The sequence below is a fragment of the Oryzias latipes genome, chromosome 24 (assembly GCF_053564925.1).
Source record: "Oryzias latipes strain Hd-rR chromosome 24, Olatipes_Hd-rR_3.1".
NCBI lineage: Eukaryota > Metazoa > Chordata > Actinopteri > Beloniformes > Adrianichthyidae > Oryzias > Oryzias latipes.
In genome coordinates, this window is record NC_136260.1 from 3,189,478 (window position 1) to 3,212,506 (window position 23,029).

Below are 23,029 nucleotides of genomic sequence, written 5' to 3' on the forward strand. Positions count from 1 at the left end.
AGTAGCTCTATACATAAATGGAAGTTATCTTTTTATCCAAAATGTTAGTTATTCACAGTTTTGTTTTTAAAAGTGAGATCAAACGATTACAAACAGTTCAAATGTAGAAACTATGAAGGGGTCTTATAGTTTTGATGAAGATGATCCTACATCCAGGTGGAAGAACCTCGGAGATGATGAGGACTTCTGGACTTTAGTGTTTCTTGACAGGCTGATGAAGCTCCAGTCCAGATACCATGACTCGACTTCAAGACGACCTCTGCCAATATCAATTTCTTAGTTGGTTATGATTTGAAAAGAAACTCAACGTGAGACTTTGCCAAAATAAATTAGGTGTAATAAACGAAAATATGTTCCAACTTCCCTTCATATGCATTTTTACTGACTTGAACAAAATTTAATGTTTTCTTTTGTTGTTTAAACATCAAATATATTTTTGAGCTTTGGCTACAACGCCCGACCATATTAGGAGTTCCGGTTTGCTGACGTACGACGTAAATCGACAATCTTCGAGGAGTGCAGACGCTACCAATCGAACGCTGAATTTGTTTTATTTAGTTTTGTTGCACATATTAATGCAGTTTAATTACTCACAATACTCATGTGCCATTGAAAAACATATGGTTGTATGGTGTCTCGATGCTAAAGTGCTTTTGGAGATCTCGACGAGTTGGTTTCCTGATCCTCAGGATTGATTAAGACGCCTGGTCGTTGCTGTAACTTCGCCATGGCGTCGTGTCTCCACTCTCTCCGTGACAGAAAGTGGCCGCCTCTTCGCCGCTGCTGCCGGCTCAAAGCTCACAGACTCACTCGGCGCCTCAAACCGCCATTTTGGAGTGAGAGAACCGAGAGTCGGCTGCAGCGACGACAGAGAGCCGAAGGAGTCACGGGGCCGAGGTGAGACCTTCGTTGTAGTTGTAATGGCGAAGGGGCGGCGGGAACATGGCCGAGAGGAGAAATAATTTAAAGACTGGAAGCATTGCGTTCACCAGGCATCCAGCCCAACCGCTGCTACTGCGCGGGGTACGGGAGGCCCGGGCTGTAGGCCCCGCTGCCGCGACCCCGCTGCAGAGCCGCTAATAAATAGTTGTTAAAGCGATGAAGGTTAAAAGATTGCATTTAGCGGGAGGTGGTGGCCTTAAAGAGACAGAGCCTATTTGAATCCTTACATTAAGCAGCGAAGTGAGGCGCCGATCAGTCAGCGACCCCGCTAGCATACATACAGTCACGAGGACAGCGCTCCTGAAAAGTGATCGACCTGCGGGTCGTTGTGACTCGCAGAGACTATAAAGGTTAACGGCAACACGACTGTGGTGTTTGGGGTGGTTACGGTGGAGCAGAGGCCGCGCTAGCTGTGAAAGAAGCTCCGTGACCCCGAATCGACACGGCTAACTGTTAGCCGTTAGCCAACACTGCTAGCTAGGAGGCTAATGAAGGCTAGCCCCCACCCCCCATGTTAACTACAAAATCTCTTATTAAATACACTCAATGTGTAGGAATGCAATATTCTGCTGTTAAAACATTAAAGTAACAAGCTCACCCATGCCACTGGTGTTTTTCCACCATGGGGTCACAAACATGTCATGTTTTGTCTCATGGATTCAAGCTTCACTCATGAAAAAAGTCCTGTGATTGGCAAAGTTTGGGTCACATTTTCAGAGTGTGGAGGGCTAACGCACACCAACAACACAACTGCCATCTGTAAATGTTTACACAGAAAAATGGTCTGACCCTGCGATAGACTAGTGACCTGTCTGTGCCTGACAGGACAGGACAGGCTCCAGCATCAGGGAGTCAGCAGGTTCAGACAGTGGGTGGATGGGTGGCATTTTTCTACACCCACCATCCCTGTTCAGGGTCACCCGGTTGCTGGAGCCTATCTGAGCTGCTAATGGGTGAAGGTGGGTTACAGCAGTGTTTTTCAACCTTTTTTTGAGCCACGGCATACTTTAACCTTGACAAAAATCCCGCGGCACACCAGCATCCCCATAAAAAAAAGGAGAAACTCGTAGTCTGTATTGATCTACAGCCCCTCCGCAAACTCACATGCATGTTTGTGATAAATTTAGCAGAAAAGGTTGGAAGTTTGTCTAAAAGATGTATTAAAAGTTACGATAGAAAATTAAAAAAACGTTGATGTGTGTTTGTTGTGGTTTCAAGACGTTTAACAAGGTCGACTCATTGTGCGCTGAGACGCTGTCACTTCAACCCAATGCATCATGGGAGATGTAGTGCGAATAGCCGCCGAACGCAGACAGACTCTTTTCTCTTAGCTTCATGGTTTTGTTCACTTGTTCCACGGTCTGACACCGGATTCTGTGGAAAGCTACACCGCTAAAGACGAGCTTTAGCTGGTATTTTTTTGGAACTGAGCGACTTTATGAGCAGAATCAGAACAAGGAAGTGAAGACTTTACCCACTTCTGATTGGTCAGAGTGATGACGTGTGATTAAGACTCCAAGAATGATTGGTGGAGACAGTAAAAGGGGCGGGCCTTTTCAGTGGCTTAGTTGTGGCTAAATCGCGGTACCGTCATTCTTAGCAAAATGTCTTTAATTTAATCAAATAAACACAAAGAAAAAAGTATTTTACGATCGTTCATATTCTTAACTACTCAGTGTTTTATCAGGGCCTTTTTGGATGAACACAGAGCTGATATCCTGGAGATGCTAAATGTTTTTAGATCAGTTATGAGGGCAGTTTCCCACGGCACACCTGACCATCTCCGTGCCGCGGCACACTGGTTGAAAAACACTGGGTTACAGTTCTCCAGTCTGTCTCAGTAACAAATGTACTGCCTCCCTGCTTTGAGATTTTCTTCAGAACTTTTTGATTTGATTTGAAATGGTTTACTTCAAGCAATCAAATAAAAAGAATGCACAAGACAATACAATCATCAGTTATACATTCATTCATTGATGAATCAAACTTAGGATAATTAAACATAAAATTAAAAATTACTAGAAAGGGAGTGGAAGGAAGCGAACTTAAATAATCCCACCCCTGTTCTACCGTAAACATTTTATTACACGATTTATCATTATCCAGTTCATAACTTTTTTCAGGCAGAATTAAGAATCATTAGGTATCAATAAAGCACATGACAAATATGAATTACTTAAATTATTATGTAAAAAAATAACTTTTAGAAATCAACATAGCAGATTATATTCATTGGAAAAACCATGACTGATTAAAAATAACACAATATCAGAAAAAATAGACAACACTGTTTGAAAACTCTTCATAGCATATATTGATCACGTAGCTTGAATGTCATCAAGTATTTTTTTAAGGTCATCATAGTCGCCTGTAGCTTGGTTTTTCTTCGGGGCCATGGTCAGCTCTCTGTTTTCAGAGAAAATCGACTTTTAAGTCACTTGAAGATCGTTGTGAGGGCTGCAGAGAGTTATAACAGTTCCGTGTTATAACCCGGAACCGGAGTCTAATAAAAATAGAAAAAAACCAGACCAGGTTGTGTCATTTGTTATTGGAACTGTCAAGACATGAAGATCCTTTAAAGTGCTGCAGAAAGACACGGAGACGGTAAAGAAAATGTTTCAACAGCAGCTTAATGCCAGAATCAGTTACCTGCTGTCCATTTTTACAGCCTAAGTCATTGAGGATATGTGTAAAAAATGTCTATTTAACCCTAAAAATGTATGTAAAAGACAATACTTTGACATTAAAGGGTAAAATTAGCTTTAAATTCTGAAGCCTCAAATTCTCTGTGGAGAAGATGAGTGTCAAGAAATACAAATATTTCATTTCTTTGTTTTGCATTTGTTTGGTAATAATAAATAATTGCTTTTTGTTATTGTTTAGTGTACAAATAAAAAAAAAAAGTACGATGTATTTCGAACAGAGTGTGTGTTTAATAGTACGTCAGAATTTCACTAACATTCTGAGGAAATAAATCAAAATATTCCTTCAAGTGTTTGTATTTTAGTATTTGAACTTTATCTTGAGGTGGCCTAATGTGCTCCATTGTAGGCTCTTTCCCATCGGGCCAGTCCGTAACCGTGGAAACAGCCATGCCATCTGGTATTGACCAGGTGAGTAATCTAGCATGAAAACACGATCAGTGCTGCTAAAGGAAGGGGGTTCTGGGGGGGTTTGGTACCAGGACACAGATCCAGATTCAGAAACTTCATCCTTGGAATGAGTGCCATGGTTGCTCATCCAGCTCCGTCTCTTCCTCAGTGACCTTTCCTGCCTTTCGGGTGGAGGAGGTGGTGCTGCATGGCTTCCAGGCAGGGCAGCCAGCTGGATGCAGCAGCATCAGCAGCCTCTGGTCTGGCCAAACCTCTTTACCTGCAGCGCTTAGAGAGATCCCTGAAGTTGGATAGTTTTCTGAATCAAACCTCTGCTATCTTCAAGACAGACATCACCAGGTACAGAAGAGCTGAAGGTGGAGAGATGTATACATTCTTCTATAAGAATTCCTCCTCCTTGTTTGGATTGCAAACCAGTGAAATGTTTTATCGACTAATTTAGAAACTGTTCACATATTAGCGGGTTGTTTATTAGTACAGGAAGGCTCTTCACAGTCCTTCATTCTTCCAGCTCATTCTTGTGTTGTTTCAGTGATGAGAGTGATGACAGTGACGGGGGGCTGGGGACAGCGATGCCCCCCGATTCCACGTTTCAGTGTGCAGTGGTGTCGGGCAAGAGCGAGGCGTGTGAGGACAGACAGACGGACTGTAAGCTCCTCAATGGAGTACTGCCAGGTAAAGGTGATGCTCCCCCATCCCACTGCCGCTTGACTGGAGCCTGCTCCCTTCAGCATCATCTGACCTTCTTTATTCAACAGGCCAAAGGGCAGAAAGGACAAACCTTTACAACTTTTCCAAAATGAAGAAGAACAGGAAATGGCTGAAGGTACTCTCAGCGTTTTGAACCCTGAACAGAGAAACGGCCGCTCCCTCCTGTAACCACGGTGTCCTTGTGCTGCAGAGCATCCTGCTGACGGACGACACCACAGACTCGGACACAGACTCCGACGATGCCGGGTTCATCCTGTCCCGGGAGGAGCTGCACGACATGCTGAGGCTGCACCGGTTCATGAGGCAGCATCAGAGCAAGTTCTACTCTGAGCGAGAGGTACGAGCACCCCCCTGCCCCCCGTACATGCCCGTGATGATGTCATGTGCTTATGGGTCCGTTATCTCCCCCTGCAGCTTTACCAGTATCAGTACTACAGCACAGGGCTGCTGGCCACCCACGACCCTTTCTATGAACAGCAGCGTCTCCCTGTGGGCCCAAAGAAAAAGAAAATCAAAGATGAGAAGAAATTTAAGGGTAAGAAGCTAAAATCACCTCAACATGTTGGAATCATATTTTAATATCAATCCAACTTCATTCATAAACACTTAAGAGTCACAGAAGCTGGTTATTGGTGAATCAGTCAAACTAAAATCAACTATTGGATGAAGAGAATTTATAAGAGCAATAAAATAATCATAGAGTAAAATCTGTTGAACAGACAGCATAAAATGACTGTTAAAAGACGATGTTATCATAAAGTATAAAGTGATTGAGAAACCTGGACGGTTCACAGCACTTGGTAGGAAGAAAAGACTTCCAATTCAGACAGAGAAAAGACAGATTGTCCCAAAGCTGTGGAGTTGGCAAACCTCCGAGTTGATCTGTGTTCCTGGTCCAGATGTAGGAGTGCTGACGCTCAGATGGGTGAGCAAATCTTAAAGGGCAAACAGAGCAACAGCCCCAACACAGAGGAAATGTCCCTGTACGTCCTTCAAAGACTGCAGTGCCGTTCTACACCTCTGATAGAAGCCTTCATTGGTGAGGTCACCAGTGGGGATCTGAAGGAGGATGTGGAGCGTGCAGCAGGACGCTATTGACTAGATTCATTCTAAACAGACTGACCTGAGAGTTTAGTGAATCTATCATGCTGCTAAAAATCAAGCCCCTAACTATGTACAAACTACTTCAAATCAAAGCAGCTGCCCCCCCCATGGTTGTCATAAAGACAAAAGAAAACCGAACTAGAGACCAAAACGGTTTTCACATCAGAATAAATGAATGAATTTCTGTTTCTGCAACAAGTAGAAGTACAACACTTTTTTTAGATGTGGAGAGAAAGGCAAATATATAAGAAGAACAGAAGGGGGAAAATAAAGTGGTTTTACAGTTTTACAGTTCGCTGATGCGTCTAAAGCTAGGCAGAAGAGACATTAGAAGATGTGCCCCGTCTTCTAAAGCAGTTTCCAAATAATAGACTTTAAAAACGGTCGGGTCTGTTTTTGATGGACCGTTCATAAGGAAGAACGGCTGAGCTCAGGCTGCTCTAATCCTCCACATCCACCTGCCGCCTCAGATCCTGGTCCTTCATCCTCCTCATGGAAGTCGTTTTCAACAGAAACCTGTTGACAGAAGACGTCTGTTGGACAGCAGCCTGTGTTGCCTTCTTTCTTGTTTCTTTTTCTTTTGTTTGACAAATGTATTCCTAAATTGGTTTCATCTTCCTTATACAGTTTCCTTGGGTGCTTTGTTCAAATGTATAAACCTAATAATTATTACCTGTAAGAACAGGTAACAGGTTTTTTTAGAGAAGTTTCCTCAAGGTTTTTCTAATCTTTGCTTTTTTCAGCTAAACTAAAAAAAATGAAGAAAAAGAAGAAACGCGGAGAAGGAGAATTCTTGGATGAGGACAGTCCTTTCATCAATAAAATCTTTGCCAAGTTTTCCCATGATGCTCCGCTGCCCACGGTGAAGAAAAAGCATCTCACTACGGAACAGCTGAATGCACGACGACGCAAGCTGTGGCTCACTGTGGCGAAAAAGGAAATCCCCAAGGTTGGCCAAACGCTTTTCTGTCTTGACATTGGTGGTTTGAGTTGAGCTTTGTGCAGAGGATTCATTCTTTCTTGGTTCTTCAAGTCTGTCAAGCAGAAGACTTCCGCTAAGAACCTGGTTTTGACCAATGCCAAGAAGGTGAGAGGAGTTCCTGTGCATGTAGAAGACCGTTTCAGAGCTCTGTGCCATGAGTGGAGCTCTGGTTTTGTCTCTTTCAGCTGGCGCACCAGTGCATGCGAGAGGTCCGGCGTGCCGCCATTCAGGCTCAGAAGAACTGCAAGGAGACACTTCCACGAGCTCGACGCCTCACCAAGGAAATGATGCTGTACTGGAAGAAGTACGACAAAGTGGAGAAAGAGCACCGCAAAAGGGCGGAAAAGGAAGCTCTGGAACAACGTAAACTTGATGAAGAGATGAGAGAGGTGTGTGATGAAGATGCCATCGTATGCAGATGATGTTGTCATGAAGAATCTGACCTCCAGTCCTCTTCGTGGTTCTCTCTTCGTCTCTCACAGGCCAAGCGTCAGCAGCGTAAGCTGAATTTCCTCATCACTCAGACCGAGCTCTACGCTCACTTCATGAGCGGCAAAGCCAGCATGGGGGGGGCAGGGGGTGACACGGCGCAGGAGGAAATCCTGCGGAAGCTGGAAGAAAATGCAGCTCAGAGACAGATAGAGATTGGTGGAGGGGTGATGGTCAACGTGGTGCGGGAGGACTATGGTATGCAAGTCTGTTGGGACTAGAGGACTTGATCTACATGGTTCCAGGCACTGACTGTCTGTGTGTGGTTACAGATAGTGAATACTATAAATCCCAGGCCTTGAGGAATGCCAAAGAGGCCTTCCAGATTCATCAAGATAGAGTAAGCCGTTGCACCCAAACCAGTCGTCTTTCTGTGTGTGCGCTTCATCTAACGCCCCCGTTTTCATCTTCAGACACGAATGTTTGACGAAGAGGCTAAAGACAGCCGCAGCGCCTCCATTCATGCAGCGGGGGGCCTCTCTTTGGGCTCTGGGTTTGGGGAAAGCTACAGCCTTTCAAACCCATCCATCCAAGCCGGAGAGGACATCCCTCAACCCACCATCTTCAATGGAAAGCTCAAAGGTTATCAACTCAAGGGCATGAACTGGCTGGCCAACCTCTATGAGCAGGTACTGTCTGAAGGCTGAAAGTTTGCATGTTCACCTGAAAACACGAAGGTACATTTGTTCTGGAGAATCCGACACACATGAAGGAAAGTTGTTTTTGAACTAAGAGACTAAGTTAACCAACAAAATAATCTGGATCAAAGCCATGTGTCTCCAACAAACTATGATTCATGTCCACTTGGACAGTTGAAAAATCTTCCCAAGACTCCAAGCAACTGAGTTGTTTGAAGTGCATATGGAATCATTGCTTTATATTTTCTTCTTTTGTTTGCTTTTCTGCAGGGAATCAATGGGATCTTGGCTGATGAAATGGGCCTGGGAAAGACGGTCCAGAGCATCGCCCTGTTGGCCCACCTTGCAGAGGTGAGAATGAGGACTGGATCAGAACCACTCACACAAGCGTCCTGTGCTGAGGCCACAGCCCTTGCAGCAGCTGGCATTGCATGCGACAAATGTTTGACAAAAACAGCTGGTTTCAAACATTGTGGCAGAGCTGTGGTTGGCTGAAGGACGTCTTCCTCACACTGTGATTGCTTTCTGTCTTCTTTTTATGCTGCTCTGCACAGAGAGACAACATCTGGGGTCCATTCCTGATCATCTCTCCAGCATCCACACTCAACAACTGGCATCAGGAGTTCACCCGCTTTGTGCCCAAGTTCAAGGTGAGGATGTGTGATGGATGGGATTCATTCTGAGCTTATGGGAAATCTAACCCGCTCCTCCGTTTGAGGGTTCTGTTGGTCCAACACTTTTGATTTCTGAAATGTCCTTCAGGTCTTGCCGTACTGGGGGAATCCACATGATCGCAAAGTGATTCGAAAGTTTTGGAGTCAGGTGAATGAACAGGTTTTTTTAAAAAACAATACAGGAAGACTGTGTGGATCTTATAACTAATCTGATGGCACTTTCTCTGAGCAGAAAACCCTGTATACCCAGAATGCACCTTTCCATGTCGTCATCACAAGCTACCAGCTGGTGGTCCAAGATGTCAAGTACTTCCAGCGGGTCAAGTGGCAGTACATGGTGCTGGACGAGGCCCAGGCACTGAAGAGCAGCAGCAGGTAATGCAGTTTTAGACGGAGCCTCCTCTTCATCTGCAGCCCTGCACTGCCAGAAAGCCCTGAAAGCCGAGTGTTGCATTCATGCAAGTGGGGCAATTCAAACGGCTTTTCTGGACCTCTGAGGTAAAAACGACTTCTGACCGTGGACTGGTGTCCACAGACACACCAACGTAGAAATGATGATAGAAAATATGAAAGAAAGAGATCTGGAAGGCTCTGAGTCAGCGTGGAAATGGACTTTGAGGGTTTAAGAAAGCGTTTGCACAACAGACACTCCTGTGAAAACCTTTTTGCATTCCTCATATACGTTTGGATCTCACATCCGTGTCTGTTTCTGGCTTTTTGAAGCGTTCGCTGGAAAATCCTGCTGCAGTTTCAGTGTCGGAACCGGCTGCTGCTGACCGGAACGCCCATTCAGAACACCATGGCAGAGGTTAGCTGTGTGTGCGCACGCCGGCCTTCCTCGCTCTGTCGGTCAGAAATGTCAACAACTGTGTCTTATTGTCTCCCAGCTGTGGGCTCTGCTACACTTCATCATGCCCACGCTGTTCGACTCCCACGAGGAGTTTAGCGAGTGGTTCTCCAAGGACATCGAGAGCCACGCGGAAAACAAGTCTGCCATTGACGAGAGTGAGTGCAGCGGTTGACTTCAGGGGTCTCCGCGTTTGCTGGTGTAACATTGTTGATCTCTTCTCAGACCAGCTCTCCAGACTGCACATGATCCTGAAGCCCTTCATGCTGCGCAGAATCAAGAAGGACGTTGAAAACGAGCTTTCAGATAAGGTAGAACTCAGAGTTCCTGAAAGTCTCTGGACGTTGTTCAGCAGGACGGCATTGATTTCCCCTTTCAAACTCTGTTGTCGACATTCAACATGTCGTTCGTCATAAGTCTTCCTGTGTACCCACACTCATTGATGCACAAACAACACACATCTACACAACTCAACGTCATAGAACTCACACGGCTACATGACGCACGTTTACAAATCCACACACACTTGCACAACCACATTCAACTGCACAATCACGCACTTTCAAGCAACCATTCATGTTTGCACAGCAACACAGGTCTACACAACAGTCATCCCTACTCAACAATCACCCACATTTATGCAACTAGACACTTCTACACAAAGCACAAGTTCATGGAAACACATGTCTACACAACGTCCTGTGCATATATAATTACTCACATCTACACACAGTCACATGTACCAAACCACGTGTGCACAAGCACATACCTACATCTTTACAACTATTAATGTCTACACAACTCACAGGTCTACACAACTGCTTGCATTTTTACTGCACAAACCACATGTCAACAAGGAAAGCAAACACATCCAAACAGCACACACACATCATCTATGGGAACACGAACCTGCAAACACACACTTTTTTACAGATGTATGCATATAACTGCAGACATAACACAATCCCGCCAACTGACAAGTACACATGCAGTGGGGCAAGAAGTATTCAGTCAGCCTCCCACTAAAACAACGAGAAAGGCCTGTAGATTTCATCCACTTCAACTAGAAGAGACAGAACGGGACAAAGAATCCAAGAAATGACATTGTAGGATTTTTATGAAGTAATTGGTCAATTCCTCGGCTTGGATATAATGGAGATGGACATGGACAGGGGGCCACGAACCCTTCGAGTCAAATAACCAATGACAGTAATATCTCCTCTGCTAGCCGCTGGTTCCTCCCAGAAAGGACACGAGATCAGTCAGGACCATGCTCCTAATGTTGTGTGTGTTTTGTATGCGTGTACAGACCATGTCTGTACAACCCAGCAGACGGTTACGCCAATCGTCCTCCGTCCAAAGGCCCGGCATGACTCGTGATAGATCCATGCTGGTTGTAGACCACGCTGCTGGACCCTGGAAGGGTTCAAAGCTTTTGTCCAAAACATCTCTTTAGGAAGCTTCCTGATCCTTTGTCTCCCCATGACCCAGCGTACCCAGCGAGTGGTAGCATGGCAAAAGTGACATGTGGGGCGACTCTTGCTCCCAGTTGCTTTGGTTTTGTCGGTGGGTGTGACGTGGCTGAGAAAGAAGCTAGCCTCCTCTTCCTCTGTGCAGATTGAGATCCTGACTTACTGCCAGCTGACGTCCCGACAGAGGCTGCTCTACCAGGCGCTGAGGAACAAGATCTCCATTGAGGACCTGCTGCAGTCCTCCATGGGCACGGCCCAGCAGGCCCACAGCACCACCTCCTCCCTCATGAACCTCGTCATGCAGTTCAGGAAGGTAGGAGCTCATCAAGAAGCTACATCCATGTGGGATTGAAGCATCTGGACCTATTTGTTTCTGTTCCTTCTTTATCTTGATATACATTATTAGTTGTAGTTTTTTTTCTCCAATTTAAACTTTGTCATGTGTTATTGAAAATGAATGTTATTTTGCAGGTGTGCAACCACCCCGACTTGTTTGAGCGCCAGGAGACGCGCTCTCCTTTCCACATGTCCATGAGGCCCTTCGTCTTACCCAAGTTCCTGTATCGTCACGGCCTCCTGCAGTCTCAGAACCGGGCCAGGAACAAGTATGTTCTCCCACAAGCCCATGAAGTCCAGCTGCGTTCAGAGCAGGCTTACTTACGTTGTTGTTTTTAGTCACCAGTAAAGGTTGGACCCTATGGACCATGCGTGTTTTAGGGCTCAAAAAAGGCTGTAAACCTTCATCATTGGGCTCTAGTGGATTGAAATGGGATTAAATAATCAGGCCACGTCTATGTTGTTACTTTTGAAGTATAATCTGGCCGTTCTCTCCTCAGATTACTGCAGGTACTGCTGTCTCCTTTCTCTCCAAACCATATCCAGCAGTCTCTGTTTCACAGGACAGGTGAGCGTTTCTGACCCTCTTTTCATTTTGCCGTCTTTTTTATTTCTTCAGGGTTTTTTGGTTTTCTTAAATTCGGTTCTTTTAACCATTTCAGATGGTGACAGAGGAAGCTGCTTCTCCTTCTTGCGCTTTATCAATGTTTCGCCCGCTGAGATGTCCAACATGATGCTGCAAGGCACCTTAGTGAGGTAATGCTTTCAGTTCTACTAGAAAAGAAAGTTGACATGGTTGAAAACCCGCTTTGAAGGGAGAGGATTTGTCGTGTTAAATAAAGTTTTGGTCTTTTCTGCAGGTGGTTAGCCTTTTATCTGTCTTTGAAAGCTGCACACCGGCTCTATTATCAGCGCCTCTTTCAACATGATGCAAAGGATCAGGAGGATGAGCACGGGTCAAGGTTGCAGCCCGGGATTAAGTGTCTGTCTCATAAGGACCTAATTCTGTGGATTAACAGACCCCTAGCCTTTCCCAATGCTCAAAGCAGTCCCGCTCTCAAGGTAAGAAAGACGTGCACATGGAGGAGCTGCAATCTGTGGGCCAGAAAGGCTCCAGGAGCCATCTGCAGGAGGCATTAACGTGGGAGCAAATGTGAAACACCAGGAGGGGGCATATGCTACTCATGTCCCCCAGAGCCGCCATCATTCTTTGACCACACACCACGCCTCTGGGGATGCAGGGGGGAACCTGATCTGTTTGCAGCTGGGTGACCCAGTAATGACTCCCCTCCAGTGAAGCAGGCCATCTCTGCGCCTCTTTTGGGAGATAAAATTAGGATGCCCCCCCACCCCCCCCTCCTAAATGTTTTCAACAAGGCAGGAAGCCAGAAAGCAGCAGAACTAGGTGAAGAAGGATCACATCTGGCTTGGAGAACCAAAGTTCTTCCCTTGGGTGTTAACCCAGATCTGATGAGAGGACGACCACTGGGTTGGCTAATTCAGTTTTGTTTGATTGTAGGCTGTAGGGAGTTCCCAAACAAACCCGTCTTCAGGCCAAAAGCTCATAGAGGAGATTGGACCACAGTGCAGTGCCTCATGTCTGCTCTGCAGATAGCAGAAGAACTGAGCTTTACCTCTGAACATGGGCGGCACCAAGAATCCAATTCTATCTGATGGTTGGGGTGACTCTGGGACAAAGAAACCGTTCTAGAAAGGATGATGGGTAGAGACAGACAGAACCACAGACTCTGTTCTGGCAAACCTCTTTAGATGAAGTGTGTAGGAACATGATTAAATAGAATTCCATCTTTCATCATCAAGTTAACTAATGAGCCTTGCAGTCGTCTTTGTCTTTGCACTGAGCCCCCCCCCCCCCCCCCCCCCATCAATGCTGCTGGTGTAAAAAATGTCTATGAATTGACTTGTTGTTATTCTTCTAACAGTCTCCCTCTAGGTGGCGCTGTGCACCAATAAAGACACTCAGCATGCATGAATAGAAACCCCCCCAGCATCCTTTTTGTTTTTCTCTACTAAAATCTCCCATCAGCCAATCACCTTTTTACTCTGAAGTTGCCGTTTGTCCCTTTAGATCAGGGGGTGGGGGTGGAGGTGGGGGCTTGGCATTGTGACAGCTGTGAGGTTTCTGTGTGGAGGGATGTAACCTGTCGGGGTTTACCTGCATGTGTCCAGGGGTTGGTGTTCACGGCCTCCACACCCCCCATACTGGGACACCGAGACGTGAAGATCCACAGCAGGAGCTCCCCCACCCCCACCCTCAGGCCCCTCCAGCCCATACTGACACCCAAGTTTCTGCTGGCTGCTGCCCCCAAGGTGAGAGCCTGAGGCGGTCAGCGGGGCAGAAAGGCTGTCCTGTGTTAGCGTGGAAGGAGAGGTGCACCGATGCTGTTTGTTTGAACAGTCCAATGTGGTCGGGTGGGGGGGGCACCTTTGTCTTCTATCACACAGTAAAAGAGCAGGAAGCTTCAGTTTTCAGAAGCTTTCAGTTGAAAATGTTTTTGAGAGATGCATTAGACCTTTCTGCAGCGTCGAAGGACTAAGATGCTAAAAAGCTGATTATTATGATCAGTTACTACGCTTGTGTTGGAATACTTTGATGGAATGTCAGCTGAAGAGCTTTTGGATTTGTTGGTTCCTCTGCAGGTGATGGCCGTTCCCTCGGAGCAATACTGTACCGACCGCAGTGCTGAGTATGAGTGGCAGATGACCCGCAGTGGGGGGGGGTCCATCTTCAAACAGTGTTTCCTCCATGGCTCCCCTGAACTCGCCATGGAGTGGCGCGACAGAGCCAACGTCTTCCACTCAGAAAGCCCCGGGGGTGTGATGGGCCTGCGGCCCCACCATGGATGGTCCTTCATACGCATTCCTGGTAAGAGCCGCCACCGTCCTCCCCGGACTGTTAAGCTGCCATTGGTCAATTTGAAAAGTAATGGATCATTAGACAAATGAAAACAAACCTGTTCTTTTCTTACGCGCGTTAATTAGCTGTAGTTAGTTTCGCTTTGGTCCAACCCCACTTCAAGTGATGCTGAAGGGTATAGAGCCAGATAAACAGGCTCATCCTGGCCTCTGTGCCTTCAGCAATACCCCCCCCCCCCCCCACACACACACACACACACACAAAGGGGAAGAGCTGATTGAAGACAGCATTCTGCAGGGTTCATTCATTGACATGCACCACTTTAGCCCACCGGATCACAGATTCACGATGAAGACATTTTTGGCTTTCTAGAATAGAACTGTGTCAGAAACCTGATCTGTAAGAATTTCTGCTTCAGTTCTTTCGGAATATGAACTGGGGGCTGGCAATAGAAAATGCACAATCACCCAGGTTTCCATGGCGCCCAGGACACATCAAGCAAATACTGGTTACCTAAAAACAACAACAGAGTTGAGCATCAGCCACCTGCCTAGGTTGTCCTGGTGCCACTGGCACTGATGGAGACCCTTGTGTTGGCAATTACAGCTTTCCAGGTTCCACTGTTGTTTCCCATGTAAGCATTACAGTCCCCCAGGAGGACACTGGCGTGCTGTCCATTAGCCCTCTGTGAGAACCAAAGATACCCAGGTACACCCCACCTTAGGCTGGGGTGTAGGCCAAAACTACATTCAAAGGCCTACACACAACCCTCTCGTCCACTGACAAGAACTCCAACACTTGGCAGATAAGCTCAGGGCTCATGAGTGAAGTTAAAGTCTTATTAGCTGTCACACACCTAGGTGTTTGAAATTTGTTCTCGGCATTCGACCCATCCCCTGGAGAGCAGTGGGCTGCAGTCACAGCCTCGCTCAGGAGCCATTTTGTGACTTATTCCCCCAATCCAACCTACTAATACTGAGGGTCACGCAGGGAGGCATTGAGTCTCTGGTATGACTCAGCCTGGATTTGAACTCACGACTTTCCATACACTCTACCACAAGGCCAGAGTAAGGCCACACCAGCCTGCCGCCTCTCATCATGAGTAATCACAGAATGGAATAGTCCAACCCATTTTGAAGGATGGAGTTTCAGATTCCAGGCCTCCAGGAGGTGAGCCCAGGGATTGGCCCTGTTGGCTGCAGTACTGCTAATCCAAAATGCTCAGCTATGTCCTACTTGGCTGGACTCTCCTGATCCAGGTATTCAGTCATGAGTAGGGCAAGGATATGTGGAAATCATGCAGATTTACCGGCCCTGGAGGCCTGGAAGTGCCTGCCTCTGATCTAGCCCATACCTCTTAATCAGGAGCACAAGCTCAGGCCCCTTTCCTCTCACAGAGGTGGTGTTCTATGTTCCAAAAACATATCCAGGGATTGGGCTTCAAAGGCACTCTGTGGGTGGTGGACCCACAGAGGAGTGATCCCATGTCTTCCTTTCAAACTGGGCCCGACTGGGGCTTATGAGAAGAGCTCCAGCCACCAGGTTTACCTGCAAACCCAAACCCTAGGGTTGGCTCCAGATTGGGCCCCCATTACGTTAATCTGGGGGATGTAATCACATCTAGTTGTAGGCTTCTCATAGGGGCTGTGCTGATGGACAGACTGACAGATGAGGTTAGACAGGAATCTCTGTAGATCATGATGTTTGCAGATGACATAGTGATCTGTAGTGAGAGCAGGAAGCAGGTGGAGGATCATCTAGAGAGGTGGAGGTTTGCTATGAAAGAGAGAGGAATGAAGGTCAGCTGCAGTAAGACGGAGAATCTGTGTGTGAATGAGAGGAACTGAAGAGGAACAGTGATGTTACAGGAAGCAGAGGTGGAGGACTAAGTTCTTAGTCAACAGTCCAAAACAACAGACAGTAGGAAAAAAAGGAAGAGGTTTCTGAAGGCAGGTTGGGACAGATGGATAAAGGTGTTGAGTTTGTTGTGTGGCACGTGTGTCAACACAAATTCAGCTCCTTTACTTAACCTAAGTGAGGTGTCCTCGGATCATGTAAGGTCTGCAAATGGAGAGTAATATTTTTACTGAACATAAAAGGTTTAAAGCTGACTGATATGGGGTCAAATTAGGATCAGCTTTAAATGAATAAAAAAACAAGATTGTAAATTTGGAAAACAAAATAGAAAATTTGAAAACAGTTTCAAACTCAAAAGTACACACTAAACCTGAGAGAAATATTAAACATTTGAAAAAGAACTAATTATAATCAGAAAAATGTAAACCTAAGACTGCTACCAAATAACAACAATATTTATTTGTATTCTCAACAACTTTGTTTGTTTCTCCCTCTTTGGTTTCAGCTCTGCTTTCAGTTTTAATTCAGTTATTGTTTTTTTCAAAATTCTATATTTCTTTCAGGTTTACAATATTATCTCTTCAAATTTACAATTCAATTTTTCACATTTTCAATAATTTCCTCAGGTTAACAATGTGTCCTTTCAAGTTGAAATCTGTTTTCACATTTTGACTTTTGTTTTAAATTCATATTTTTTTTTTTCATTCCCCTTAAGTTGATCCAAATCTGAGCCCAGGGCCGGCCCTGGTCTTCTGGGGGCCCTAAGTGAAATTTAATTTGTGGGCCCTCTAACTGATCAGCAGCACCAAAAAAACACAACTGTTGTTGTAATATAAATGAGATCTGTCTATTACTACATTTTGTGAATGTATTAATGTTGCTGCCGAAGAATTGAATACAGTATATTGCCTGCATGTTGGATGCGCAAATAAGGGGTTCCAAACCAATTTTAAAAGTGAAAAGAAAACAATATGAATAACAAATGTATATAGATATATATATCTTTAATGTAACATTGGGGACTCAACAAATGACATTCCCAAAAGTCCAACTTATTAAAAACAGCAATTTAATAGCAAATCAAATATCAATAAAACAATCCAAAATAAAGAACACAACAGCTCAATGAGGGGGATTCTGGAAATCAGTATGAAAAGGACCTTTTTGCACCAAATCCATTCTTACTGGATCAAAGAGTGTGGTTGGCCGTTCAGCTGGACCAATTGGATTTGAAGCAGGTGGTATTTTGGATCCAGTAGGCTCCTCTTCCATACACGCCTCTCTTGGAGCCCCTGGAACATGAGATACAGAACTTCAATAGAAGCGAACAGTGAAAAGTCAAACAGTCAAATCAAATCTACATAACCGTTGCAGTGACGCTGGAAGCAGAATGTTGGAAAGAAGTGCCTTAACTTTTGTGTGTGTGTGCAAATGTATGACTTTCTTTCAAGTTATAATGAAACAATAAGTTTGATATAGGTTCCATATTGGGGGGATTTGAACTTACCAGCAGCAGCATCAACGTTTTCCCTTTCAACAGAAGATGTGGTGACAGCAGTTTCTTCTGCAGCTAAAAAAACAAGAATCACTGATATAGCTAATAAAATAAATATAGCAGAATACTAGTAATATAATGGCTCATTTAAAATCTGTGTGCAGGTTTTTCACAATTTCATGATCTTTTTATATATTTATGAGAGATTTATTGTTTGATTGTATATTTGCACATGGTCTTATTTGTTTATTTAATTATGAACAGTTTGGGACTCCATACTCTTCAGCTGCTGTTTATGGAAAAAAAGGGGGTTATGCAGACATTGTTTTTAAAATGACATGCTATTAAAATGACCTGAGATGACATCTTCAGTGATGTCAGGAACATCTTGGGATGTGGACGCTGCACCTCCTCCAATACTTTTTGAGAGCAGAAGAAACTGTCGGCTGAGAAGGAACTGTGCAAAACATCATCATTATGTACAAAAAAACCTGCAAAATACAAATAAGAAATAAAAGTACCCATTTATAAATCATAAATGTGAACACTAATTTGAGTATAAATGGAAATATAAGCATTTATACACTTCTTTATCAATAATTTTGTATGTTCATAATTTTAAAATTAGTACATTTATTTTGTTTGTCATTTATAAATGAGAACATTTATTTCCTATTTGTATTTGGCAGTTTTGATTCTCCATATTTCATGCCAATGCAAGATTTTAAGACACATTCAATGTTGAAAAAGTCGGAATACCTGACCTGCTATAACAAACAGCAGTTTCTATACTGACATAAACCGGAAAATGCAGAACGCACTAAATATGTTAGCAAAACAATTAACCAATACGATAGTGTGATTTAAATCATTTATCAGCTACCATACCATTATCATTATTTACTTTTCTTTGCTCTCCGTTTTAGAAGGTCATGTCTGACCTCATCTTAGAAACTTGGGTATCAGAATCATTTTCGAGTTTTCCATAGGAAATTATCCCTTGTTCTATCCTAGGCACTTTAACGTTGGGAGTTGGGTCATCTAGACCCACTAGACAGTGCTCTGAACCTTTTTTCTTCAATGATTTGTGATCTTCACTGGTGTCCATGGATTACATGAAATCTTTCCACCTTTATCCACCTTTGTCATGGGAGGGAGAACACCTCGGGGTCGTTTATGTGCAATCTTCACCTCGGATTGATTAGTATTTACGTAAATTGCGCAGCTGCACATAAATACTAGATAATGTAAAAAATACGGCCCCAACATCCTCCAAACTTACCTTCTGATTGATGTTGAAGTTCTTCATCTTTTTTCAGCTCCTGATGGATAAAGTCTCTTTGGCATAAAGTTCTCTTGTTGTCACTTTGATCAGCGTGACAAAATGTTCGTTTTTTTCTTTTTCACAACTTTATTGAAACAAATGCAATGATGTTGACCAACCGTTGCTAAGGGTGGCATAACATCATTATTTGGGTTGCCAGATTGGTTCAGGCGTGTTGACGGGGGGATCATCAGATTTGGGTCTTTTTTTATTTTATTTTTTTTAGCCACTTCGGGGCCCTGGTGGTGACGGGGGCCCAACGCGGCTGCGTAAATTCGCGTATAGGGAGGGCCGGCCATGTCTGAGCCCATAGACTGAAGGTGTGACTTTAGCCTCGTTCTTCTTCCTTCATATCAGTGAACACCGGCCTTATGGTTTGTGTCTCACCGTACATCTAAGCTGTCTCCATGGGCAGACGGAGGGATCCGGCAGACCCTCATGGGTCCGGTTTCCAGCAGGAGAAGCAGTGACGTGGGGTCAATCTCTGCATTTGTTTCTCTGCCAGGTTGAGAGCTGTTTTACCTGACGTGTCCGTGTCTGATCACGCCGTTCTGAGGAGTTGAATGGTCTTTTTCTGTCTCTTCTAAAGGCTAGCATCTGGTTCCTGACCGTCCTGCTGTTGCTGTGAGGAAATTAGGTTTAGATCAGATTTTCAGCATGTGCCAGGGTCAGGCTAATATTTCCATCAGCAGTGTCGCCCATTGACTTATTGATTGTGCAGTGCGATGTATCATTATACAGTGAGAGGCTGCTGCCTGGTTCGATTGCAGATCCAACCAACGCCCCCCCATCTGTCTCTCTTTCTCACATAACTGTCCATCCATCTACTTTGCCCCGTGCTGCTGCTCTTTGTGTCGTCTCCTCTGGGCGCATCTGGCCCTTCTTCGTGGCTCGTGGCGCCTCCTTTTTGGCAGCACAAGCAGCACAGAGGACTGGAGTGGAGCATTAATGACATTAGCACGGCTCTTGGTTTGGAAGCATCAGGGACCAGGCACGGGGGCTGGACGCGGCTTAATTAGCTGGCAGCACGCCTCTAATTGGGTCAGGACCATGTCAGGCCCTTGGTTCTGGCTCTACAGGGATTGAATTACGATGTCAGGGGACAGTCTGCGTGAAGGAAGGAGGAGAGGAAGGGGGGAGGAGGGGAAATATGGCAATAATGAGGTGGGGGGGGGGGGGGGGGGGGGTGACAGGGAAGCAGCCTAATCTGCCAGAAGGCAGTGAGGACTGGGAGGAAATGGTGGTTGAAATGTGTATCCATAGCAACAATAGAGGGGTGCTACACTGTCTGTGACTTTGTGTGGTGGAGATGAGGCCTGAAGGGAACATGATGTTCCTTTTTGCTGCTAAGCCAAAGCGGCAGAATCCTGCCAGTCATCACGCCATCTGCCCGCCTCTCTGCGGTCAGATGTGTGCGAGCTGCAGCCTTGTTGTGCTGGAACTGGCTGACCCCAGGTCAAACACTGCAGTGGGCCCGTCATTGGGTTGATAGCCTCCAGGCTTTGTCCTCCTCCTGGCTGTGACGGATTCAGATCCAGAGTTGCAACGCCCCAATACGGCGGTTGTTCTGGAATCTGAGTCCACATAACCTGACGGGATGTCAGCAGTGACACCAACACAACCAACTCCTTGGAAGGTTTTTCCTCTTTTGTGTGAAAAGGTTGGTAAATGTCCCGTTTCCTGCAGCCTTTCTGTCCCCTTCTCCTTTGATCGAAGCGTCTACAGAGAAAGAGTTCAGCATTAGTAATACATATACAGCACTTTGCTAGCTTTAAGGCCCAAAGCTTCACAGTCTCACTCATGCACACACGCTACAGGACAAAAGCCCTCTGGACTGTCTGGTTTCTTTTCTCTAGACTGTTTGTTTCAATCTTGAATTGAAAAGTGTAACATGATGACTTTAGTTAATGCCTTTGGTTCTTTTGTCTGACTAAAGTATTCAGTCAGCTACCAATTAGCCAAGTATTACTACTGAAAAAGATGAGCAAGGCCTGATACTTTTATCAGAGAAACACCTCAACTATGAAGGGAAAGAATCAAGAAATGTGGGAATTTTTAATGAGGTTTTTGGTAGATTTCTGGGTCAAATAAGTATTTGGTCACCTACAAACAAGCAAGATGTCTGGTTCTCACAGGCCTGTAACTTCTTACTGGTTACCTGTATTGATGGCTCATGTTTGAACTGGTTATCTATAGAAAGACACCTGTCCACAACCCCAGTCACACTCCAAACTCCTATGGCCACAGAGCTGTGTGTGAAAACCTTATGAAGAGTTTCACAAACCATTTGGCCTTTGTCATAACAAAGTATTGACATTATTGAGAAAATACTTCTTTTCCACCATAATCTGCAACAAAATACTTTTTGCTCCCGTATAGGTTTAGGAAACTCCAGATTCAGCTCTGGAGTGAAAGGAAAGTGATGCCTGCGTCTTCTCTTTTCAGATAAGGAAAGCCTCATCACTGAGAGTGGCAAGCTTCATACCTTGGACCTGTTGTTGAGTCGACTGAAGACCCAGGGTCACAGAGTCCTCATCTATTCCCAAATGACTCGCATGATAGACCTGCTGGAGGTACAGAAGCATTCCTATTCACCTCCTATGTTTGTTAGTGTCCATCAGCTTCGTCCTCTTACTTTTAGGGAGCTGCAGATTCTTTAGCTCCACTTTAATGTTTTAAATGGCTTTTATAAGGACATTGAAATATATCTGCCATTAAAAACCGGTGATCAGGATGATCACAACACACAACGAATAACTCCAAAAGTACAAACGGAAAAGTATTTTATTCGATGAAAAAATGCTGTTGTAGCTGTGCCGTAGGTGCTACAGTCTTCCTGCTCTGCTCCATTCTGATCATCCAATCAGACAAACAGATCCATGAACGTCTCTGTTTTCTGGGATCTGGATCTAAACTGGATGGATGGATAGATCTAAAATCACCTTTTTTGTTGCATCCCTAATGTTAGGTTGGGGTTGTGAGGAGCTGTCATCTAGCAGGAGAGAGTGTAAACAGAGAGCTCTCAGTTATTGGTGACGGGAAGGGGGGGCGGGGTTGCTCCATGCCACAGCTCACCACTGGGAATGTTTTGAAAATGGATGAAAGGGCGATGGGAGCGGGACTTTAAGCCCTGACAACATAACCGACCATCTGGGAGGAAAGTTCCACCTTTAGAAGAGATTTCAAACATGTTGAGAGGTTTGATCAGAGCCGCTCCAAGAGGATCGTACGTTTGTCCAACCAAAGCGTCCGTTCATCAGAGTGTCAGAAAGATCCTGGTAAATGCTGTTCTGTCAGCTGATGTTCTAGGATTTGGGGAGCAGATTTCAACAAAACACAAAGGTTTCATCAGGGTGGGGGGATTTCTCCAAAGGAAATTTAAAGTGAATGTTGTAACAAGTACTAAGACATTTCTACGTGTAAGGCTATGGTTTAATAAAAGGAGGGATTCCATGTGAAAATAGGAATAGTCCAGTCTTTCATTATTATCCATGGTTATATTTTATCTGCCCCCCCCTCCCCCCTACAGGAATACATGGTTTATCGTAACCACACCTACATTCGCCTGGATGGATCCTCCAAGATTTCGGAACGCAGAGACATGGTGGCTGACTTCCAGAGCCGGTGTGTAGTGTCTGTTTGTCTGTTTGTGTTTGCTCCTGCACATGTGGGGTGAGGTTGGGGGTCCCATTCTGTTGTGTAGGGTGGGCTTAGACACCCCATGTGGTGGGGTAGGTTAAGCTGTCAGGCGCCAGAGCAGCTGCAGATCTGGTTGCAGTCTCCATCAAGCAGGATAGAAGAAAAGACCAGACAGCTCTGATGAGCTTTGTGTTGGGTTCCAGGGGTTGACATAGCCCAGAAATTTGCACTGGTCCACAGGGCCAGTAGTTTTTGAAAGTTACTGGCCCGACACCGCGCACAGCGAGACCCGCCGCTCCGCAGGTGCTTGCAACTTTAGGGGGGTCCGGGGGCATGCCCCCCCGGAAAATTTTAATATGGTGCAATTTGGTGCATTCTGGTGACATCTAGCACTTATTTATACACTTTTCAATGACTAAAAATAGAGCATATCAAACTTAAATCTGCTCTAGTCTGTTTCAGATGTTTTGAAGAGAGCGCTGCAGTGTAGTAGGAAACACTAGTTAAGAAGTTTTCATGGTGCTTCTA

General features: G+C 45.1%; 1 protein-coding gene and 1 long non-coding RNA gene across 4 annotated transcripts in view; one reads left to right on the top strand and one right to left on the bottom strand.

Moving 5' to 3' along the window:
* Nucleotides 1–29: 29 nt before the first annotated feature.
* Nucleotides 30–1,680, bottom strand: LOC144990139 (uncharacterized). The gene is made up of 2 exons (XR_013654096.1): nt 1,541–1,680; nt 30–259 (listed from the first exon to the last, which is right to left on the bottom strand). It is a non-coding gene; the product is annotated as an uncharacterized LOC144990139 (long non-coding RNA).
* The window catches only part of ino80 (INO80 complex ATPase subunit), a 30,992-nt gene continuing 8,717 nt past the window's right edge, over nt 755–23,029 (top strand). For 2 of the 3 annotated variants that reach the window (XR_013654095.1, XM_023953068.2), the window contains exons 1-29: nt 759–897; nt 3,994–4,055; nt 4,204–4,394; nt 4,588–4,736; nt 4,814–4,881; nt 4,957–5,103; nt 5,181–5,301; nt 6,614–6,819; nt 6,904–6,957; nt 7,038–7,241; nt 7,335–7,539; nt 7,614–7,681; nt 7,755–7,970; nt 8,250–8,330; nt 8,534–8,629; nt 8,742–8,801; nt 8,886–9,028; nt 9,377–9,461; nt 9,541–9,658; nt 9,726–9,811; nt 11,118–11,285; nt 11,444–11,577; nt 11,809–11,876; nt 11,971–12,064; nt 12,169–12,370; nt 13,499–13,639; nt 13,970–14,195; nt 21,308–21,435; nt 22,392–22,486. Coding sequence is in view for 2 of the 3 variants with exons in the window: in XM_023953068.2 (XP_023808836.1) it covers nt 4,243–4,394; nt 4,588–4,736; nt 4,814–4,881; nt 4,957–5,103; nt 5,181–5,301; nt 6,614–6,819; nt 6,904–6,957; nt 7,038–7,241; nt 7,335–7,539; nt 7,614–7,681; nt 7,755–7,970; nt 8,250–8,330; nt 8,534–8,629; nt 8,742–8,801; nt 8,886–9,028; nt 9,377–9,461; nt 9,541–9,658; nt 9,726–9,811; nt 11,118–11,285; nt 11,444–11,577; nt 11,809–11,876; nt 11,971–12,064; nt 12,169–12,370; nt 13,499–13,639; nt 13,970–14,195; nt 21,308–21,435; nt 22,392–22,486 (3,515 nt within the window). In the remaining variant the exon portion in view is untranslated. Of the gene's footprint in view, nt 898–3,993; nt 4,056–4,203; nt 4,395–4,587; nt 4,737–4,813; nt 4,882–4,956; nt 5,104–5,180; nt 5,302–6,613; nt 6,820–6,903; nt 6,958–7,037; nt 7,242–7,334; nt 7,540–7,613; nt 7,682–7,754; nt 7,971–8,249; nt 8,331–8,533; nt 8,630–8,741; nt 8,802–8,885; nt 9,029–9,376; nt 9,462–9,540; nt 9,659–9,725; nt 9,812–11,117; nt 11,286–11,443; nt 11,578–11,808; nt 11,877–11,970; nt 12,065–12,168; nt 12,371–13,498; nt 13,640–13,969; nt 14,196–21,307; nt 21,436–22,391; nt 22,487–23,029 lie in introns of all 3 variants that reach the window. The other variant, XM_011492065.4, reaches the window with a different exon arrangement.